Below are 7,786 nucleotides of genomic sequence, written 5' to 3'. Positions count from 1 at the left end.
TACCAATAATAATTTGCAAGACATTCTGAAAAGCCATCTTTGTGTTCATAGAAATTTATTATGTGATGGTGATTTTTTCCATGTACGATGTTGTGTTCATACTCTTAATTTGATAGTTCAAGATGGTTTAAAGGTGATTGACAAAGCACTCCATAGTATTAGAGAGAGTATTAAGTATGTTAAATCATCATATGGAAGAACTCTCAAATTCAAAGAATGTGTTAGTGATGCTGGCATAAATATGAGCACGGGTTTGAGATTAGATGTGACTACAAGATGGAATTCAACCTATTTCATTCTTGAAAGTGCAATCAAATATAAGGGAGCTTTTGAAATTCTTAAAGTGGTTGATAGAAACTATAAAAATTGTCCATCTTCTGAGGAATGGAATAGGGGAGAGAAAATATGTCAATTTTTAGAACCATTTTATGAGATTACAAACATGATGTTTGGTTCATCTTATCCCACTTCAAACTTGTATTTTATGCAAATTTGGAAAATTCAACTCATCATTGAAGAAAATTTGTTAAATGAAGATGTCACCTTAAAGGACATGGCTTGTAATATGGAAGAAAAGTTTCAAAAGTATTGGAAGGAGTATAGTATTGGGTTAGCTTTTGGAGCTATTCTTGATCCACGTCTAAAGGTTGATTTTATAACATATTGTTATAAAAAATTGGATCCTCTAACCTATACAGAGAAAACAAAGAAAGTGTTAGAGAAGTTCAAGAGGTTACTTAAAGAACGAGATAGATGTTTATTTAGATGAACCAACAATAGATGATGATGAAGACAGTGAAGATTTTGATGTGCTCAAATATTGGAAGACTAATGAGAAAACGTTTGCCATATTATCTATAATGGCTCGAGATGTGCTTAGTATTCCCATTACTACAGTGGCATCAGAGTCAGCTTTTAGTAAAGGTGGGCTTGTACTTTCAAAATATAGAAGCTTCATTCTTCCTGAACATGTGCAAATGTTGATTTGTACTCAAAATTAGTTATATGGATTTTCTGAAAATCCTTGTGGTAAATGTATATGTTATTATTTTTAAAATTACTTTAATTAAATTATTAATTCTAAACTAGTTGTTTGATTTTATTTCAATTGCTTGTGATAGATGAAATTGTTGAAGATATTTTTGGTCATGAGGAAATTGATGAGTCTAAACTTTTAGAAGATGTTGAAAGTCTTCAACATTGTGGGTAATGAAAGTGATCACAGGTAGACTCGTTGCCACCATAACTTTAATTTACTTTATAATTATTAAATTTTTTAATTATTGTTTATAATTTTTGTAGAATGCTAGTCCTTTAGATTTCAATATGATATGTAATGTCAGATGTAACATGTTGCACTTAATCACACATAATGATATAATAGATGCTGCTGACACAAGAATTATTTTTGGGTAAAATACTGAACATCTAACTGAAAATACTTACTGAGTGTGTTTATATTTGACGGTTCAATAAACTCTAAGCCAAACCCTTCATTGTGATTCTTGAACTAACATTTAAATATGGTTACTTCTTTGAAACTGCTTTGATTCTTGGTATTAATTAATTTGTTGCAATTGTGGCCAAGCCAAATCCTTCCCTGTGATTCTTGAACTAACATTTAAATATTGCGGCTTCTTGGAAAATGCTTTGATTCTTGGTATTAATTAATCTGTTGTGGTTATGGCTAAGCCAAACCCTTCATTGTGATTCTTCAACTAACATTTAAATATGACTGCTTCTTTGAAACTGCTTTGATTCTTGGTATTAATTAATCAGTTGCAGTCGTGGCCAAGTTCAAACTGGTGCAATGAGATCCATGGCAAAACAGTAAGAAACACCACCGAGTTCTACTTTTTATGGATATAATTGCATGTAGATTGATGTATTGGTTGGTCATCTGACTATAATTGACTTCTTACTACTTTCCACAATTTTTTTTATTTCTCATGCTATTAAATTTTATTTACTGCACTTAAACCTTCCCTATGAAGTTGTTTCCATTATATTTGGTGCTTTGAATGATGTTGCAACAAAGAAGTATGATCTAGAAGTATGGTTTCTAGCCTCTCAAGCTTACAAAGAGCTGGTGTGACTTATGATTACCTGGGATCCATGTAATAACTTATGATTCATTTGACAAATTTATTTTGATGGATGAAAGAATGCAGGATTGGTTTGACTAGATTTTTTATTCTTTGGTGCCTACAAAATGCCTTATGTGAGTGATGTGTTTAGTATAGTTTGGTATAATGATTTTAGAGCTGTCAAAACGGATAACCCAGCTCGTCCCGGCCCGGCCCATCATGGGTTGATCACTTAGTGAGCCAATCCAACCCGGCTCATTTATTAACGAGTCAGAAAAATCTGAACCCGGCTCAACCTACCACGGGTTGGTGGGTAAACGAGTTAGCTCACTAGCCTATTTAATTACAATTTTTTTAAAATAAAAAAAAATTACAAACAACCATGCTTAACAAACATAGGATGGTCCTGACCCATAGGGCTTTGGAGATTTTTAGCCCTGTGGGCTTTTTTAATAAAATATTTTTTTTGGCCCTGTGAGCTTTTTTGGCTCCAACGCACGTGGGTTAGGACTAGCATATGCTAAAGCTATCAAAATAAACAACCATGCTTAAAAAATTATTCTTCGTTACCTATTATCTTTTTTATTACAACAAAAAAATCAAATGAAATTATCCTAATTTTGAACAAAACATCAATCTATGTTTAATTCGAATCTAAATTCAAATTGGATTTCAAATTTTTAATTTCTACTTTTTTTCTTAAAATATTAATTTCAACAGTCGACTCGCATTTTTCAAATTATTTTTCGTTATTAGAAAAAGATAACGAAAATGGACATGTGAAATAGACTAATTTAACCGTTCTAATTTTCATATAACCATATGATATTCAAATAATAAGTCAAATATTAAATTATTTAACAAACGATAAATAATAAAAACATAGAAAAAGTTTAATTAACTAAAAAAAACTATTTGATTAATGAAACACAGTTTAGAGTTGGATATTGTTACATGACAACAATCAGCCAATTATGATTTTGGTATAACAACTAGCTATTCAAATCATAAACCAATATTTAATAAAAGATAAATAATAAACACATAGAAAAAGAAAATTGGAATTAACTAGACAATGAGCAAATATTTTATATTAAATACTAACAACAATTGATATCTATATAATTTCACCTCGTAGAATTAGTTTACGTGAAGGGAATTTTGGTTAAAACAAATTAAAAAAAGTTATCTAAGGAGGTGGAAATAGAAAAGCAGGGGACAAGTAATTTATTTACCTTGCTGAATTTGAAAGGGGTTTTGAGCCCAAGTGTATAGAGTCCGACAGAAACATATGAAGTTTCTATTCAATTCAAAATTGAAAGTGGAAAGAGAATAGCTTCTGGGATTGAAGTGAAGAGTCTGAAGATGGCAATGGAAGTGGAGAACAATCACAATCAGCAATTAGGGTTTCCGTTCTGGAAACCGCTCCGTCGCAAGTTCGGGCCCGACTCTCCTTTCTTCGCTCCCGGCAATCTCGAACGAGAACTTCTTGCCAAACAGGTTTTTTTTTTTATTTTGCAATTGTTTGGTATGTGATTAAATGGTTGTAAGTACTGAATTTTCGATGTAACATCAACTCACCCCTTGTATTCCAAAGGTTGCTTTGGAATTGACAGAAGAGAAGGAACAGCTTGAGAAATGGATGCAAGAGGAAGAAGGAAGGTACTGATCCTTATATGGTAGCTTCGTATCCTTAGCATTATGTGAGATCGAAATCACTTCTGGCAGATGATTTTTCGAATGTTGGGCTTCGTTTTCATTATGGATTGTCATTATTTCTAGTTCTCTAAATGCAGTTTTATTTTTTATTTTTTGTTCTACTTAGTTCTTGATGAAAGTGGTTCTTTATTATATAATTGGTGTGGTTAATTTATTTATCTGAATACATTCTGAAGAAACACAATTTGTTGGTATTACACTCTGTTGCTCGAGAAAGTTGTTATCATTTGATCCCCACAGGTTAAATCAGTTCTTGAATGAAAAATTTAGTCCCTACAAGGTTGCAAAGGGTAGAAAACTTCTGTAACATGGTGTGTATTATTAATAAGAGGATAGGGAATAAAACGTGGGCATTTTAGGTTAAAATAATCATTTGGCCCCTATAGGTGAAACTTGTTTAGAACTCAATTCCTTAATGAAAAAAAAAAATAAAAATTAGTCTCTATAAGGGTGTATAGGGGTTTTGGGGGAAGGGGGTTGATACAAAAACTGAATTTTTGAATGATTGTTACCTATAGGGGCCTAATAATCATCTTACCTTTAACTTTGAATTTTATTATGACGAGTGACAGTCCACGTGCCTCATCTCAAATTCTATTTTTTTGTGCAGGGAAATCTTTTGTCCCATTGTTGGCTGTGGTGCACGCTTGACTTCAATGGATGACTTCGAGAATCACTATAATGCAAGGCATACTGCATCTTGTTCCGTGTGCTTTAGAGTTTACCCAACGTCTCGGTTGCTCAGCATACATGTATCTGAAGTGCATGATTCTTTCTTTCAGGCAAAAGTAGCACGTGGTTACGATATGGTGTGTAAGTGTAAAGATGATTCATTGTGCTATCACGATACAATTCCTTATAATATTGCATCTATAAGATATTCCTGGTCTTAGATCATTGTTGAAGAATTGACTAGTTGGATATTTGTTGCCTTCTTCAGTGTGGGACATTGAAAATTACTTCTGTTTCTTCTATTTTCTCTAATAAAATATACCCTATATTTTTTTCTTTTATATTTATATCTGAGGTTCAACAAATCCGTAAACGGAAGCCCGACTCTGGTTTATAATGACTGTGTCCATGTACCTATAACAACAAAGTTAACTTGTTTCAAACAGAAAACTTCATTAACGGTTTGGTTTTCAAATACTGCTTAAAACTTTTTTTTGCCTTCCTTACATGCTTTTTATCTGTTATTTCTTTGGAACCTAACTGTATAGGCTATTATCATTTTGTGCATCCACATATTTAATTATTCACTTGATGCCAACCTGTTAATGTGTTTCTTGTCTTTGTTATATAGTATGAATGCTTGGTGGAAAAGTGTGGTTTGAAATTCAAAAGCTACAATCGTAGGCATCAGCATCTGGTTGACAAGCATAAATTTCCCACCTCATTTGAGTTTTTCAAGAAGGCTAAGCCTTCAAAGAAACAGAGACTGAAGTCCCAACAAAAAAAAGCTGTTCCTAAGGAGAAGGATGCAGGAATGATGGAAGTGGAAAACGCAACCGTGGATGACCTTGTTTCAGCAGTCTCTAAACTGAGCACTTCTGACTCCACCCCTTCAAATATCAGCTTTGGTCGCCGCAGCAAAGGCTTGTCATTCGTCCCTCGAACTGTTCAGCGCAGAGATCAATCAAACTCAGCAGCATCTGGGACAAAGAGATAAAAGCTTGCACTCAAACCACTCTGCATTCTTAATTGCAAAATGATCAAGCATTCAGATACTGCTCCATTATATCCATTATAAGATGTGTGTCTTGTGCTCAAAGTTTGAAGAAGCTGATGAAGTTGAAGATAGGAAATGCAGATCATGCTGGAGGATGTAATAAACAGCTTGCGGCAGTTTTATCTTTTCAATGCGCCCCGTTGTGGCTGTAACACAAGCATTGTGGACATGCGAATATCCCTTGGCTTTCTGTGGAGATATTGAGCTTAATTTTATATGATATGGTCCTGTTAGTCTTAACGCATTTACCGAATAGCTACTTTGTGATTAGTTTAAAGAAAACACTCTTGAAGCTTGTCGTATGTTTAACCCAGTGACGGAATATCACGCTAGTTTGTGAATGGTTCAGGCTTCCTGTCAGCATATGTGATTTCTATTTCTGTAAAATTTGATTTGGTAAATTGGTTAACACGAAGTTATTCTGCTTAATATATTTTTTCATTTTACATGCAACTGAGACCACTTGAGGATTTGTACGGTTTTGCAACCTTTCTAACATGGATTCATGTTTGATTCATAGACTCTGGGAACTTTTTTTTCCGATTTCATAATTAACATAGTTGTACATCACAGCTCAGCCAATACAAGCCTGCACTCAAAGACTGCGTTTTGATTTTCTTTACAAGGATCAAACATACCTTTGAGATAGAAAATATAATGTAATGTATAAAATTAAAGTAAAAAATGAAGTGTAGCAATTGAAATAATTCGTTTATCATTGCACTTATTGAAAATAAAGATATATTACAGCACTTATTCATGACTCTTTTGCAACCACGGCATAGTACATATCTTAATTACAGCAACCTAAAACTATCAGAAGAGGTTTGTTTTACTTTATCTTCCTGTAGGTGATAAAATTTGGCCGAAGCATTGACAGTTAACAGTGCTCATTGGATTTCCCAAAGTGGATAGAAGCATGGTTTGACTACCTCAAAAAACTAACACGTTTGAAATGAAAAAGGTTAAAATAAGTTGATTTACGACAAAAGATGCGACAAGGTCTATGTGAGCTAAATATAGAAAAACGATCTGTCCATGAAACTCATCTCCATCTCCATGCATCTCAAACATTTGCATCATTCAGATATCAAACAGACGTAGCAACATGCAAGCGTGGATATTCAGATCCTCTCAACCTTCCCACAAGAAGAAATACCCTTCCAACCCCAACTCCCGCCTTCTCACCCTCCTCGCTGCCACACTCGCCACCACTCTCTTCCTCCTCTTCATCTTCCGCCACACCCTCATCGACCCCAACAGCCTCTGCATCTACACCGCCAAACCCCTCCGCCTCACAGACTCTGAGTCCGTCATCGCCGCCGAGTTCGACGACACACCCCTCACCCTCGTCACCATCCTCCACTACGCCACCGCGCTCGCGCTCCCGCAACAGACCAAGGGCGAGATCCGACGCACCTTCGACGTCCTCCAATCCCTCGCCCCATGCAACTTCCTCGTATTCGGTCTCGGCCACGACTCCCTCATGTGGGACTCCTTCAATCCACGTGGCACCACGTTGTTCCTTGAGGAAGATCCCAAGTGGACCATCGCCGCCCTCCAACGCTTCCCCATCATACGCGCCCACACAGTGCGTTACCAGACGCGCCTCTCCGACGCCAAGACCCTTCTAACCTCTTACAAAAGGGATTGTGGCGGCACCACCTCTACCGGTCATCCCTTAAAGGGTGACTCGCGGTGCGTGCTGGCACTCAGCAACCTGCCGAATGATGTGTACGATCGTGATTGGGATGTGATAATGATCGACGGGCCCCGAGGGTATTTTCCCGCCGCACCGGGGAGGATGGCGGTGATATACTCAGCTGCCATGATGGCACGTGGGAGGAGAAATTCGGGCGTGACACACGTGTTTCTTCATGACGTAGACAGGGAGATTGAGAAACATTATGCGAGGGAATTTTTGTGCATGAAATATAGAGTTGGGGGTATTAGGAAGCTTTGGCATTTTGTTATTCCACCAGTTGTTAATGCTACTGATATCAGTCATGGATTCTGCTGAATTTCATCCTTTCTTTTACTTTATCTTCAATCATTATACACACCCCTTTTTACGATTTCTCCAATGTTAATTACAATTTCTGTTTTGTAAGTATATAATACTTATTTAGGATTTCTCGCTTTTTTATTTGTCTTCTTTTGATGCCTAAAACATATGCACCATTTGAGATATATGCAATACTTTGCTTGCTTCGTGACATGTTTCTATGCACTCTGTTGGTGCATATGGCTC

The 7,786-nt window shown here is 35.9% G+C and overlaps 2 protein-coding genes across 2 annotated transcripts; both read left to right on the top strand.

Moving 5' to 3' along the window:
• The first annotated feature begins 3,295 nt into the window (after positions 1–3,295).
• On the top strand, positions 3,296–5,944 carry LOC106753814 (zinc finger protein 511). The gene is made up of 4 exons (XM_014635670.2): positions 3,296–3,587; positions 3,685–3,749; positions 4,417–4,615; positions 5,110–5,944. The coding sequence occupies exons 1-4, from the start codon at positions 3,453–3,455 to the stop codon at positions 5,473–5,475; spliced, it is 765 nt and encodes a 254-aa protein (XP_014491156.1). The 5' UTR covers positions 3,296–3,452; the 3' UTR covers positions 5,476–5,944.
• Positions 5,945–6,730: 786 nt separating this feature from the next.
• On the top strand, positions 6,731–7,563 carry LOC106753758 (probable methyltransferase At1g27930). Its single transcript, XM_014635607.2, has one exon. It carries the CDS (start codon positions 7,022–7,024, stop codon positions 7,553–7,555), a length of 534 nt encoding a protein of 177 aa, XP_014491093.2. The 5' UTR covers positions 6,731–7,021; the 3' UTR covers positions 7,556–7,563.
• Positions 7,564–7,786: the final 223 nt, after the last annotated feature.

This window comes from Vigna radiata, unplaced genomic scaffold (genome assembly GCF_000741045.1).
Source record: "Vigna radiata var. radiata cultivar VC1973A unplaced genomic scaffold, Vradiata_ver6 scaffold_7, whole genome shotgun sequence".
In the NCBI taxonomy this organism is placed as follows: domain Eukaryota; kingdom Viridiplantae; phylum Streptophyta; class Magnoliopsida; order Fabales; family Fabaceae; genus Vigna; species Vigna radiata.
The sequence above is the reverse complement of the archived record's forward strand: the minus strand, read 5'-3'. Positions and strand labels throughout refer to the sequence as shown.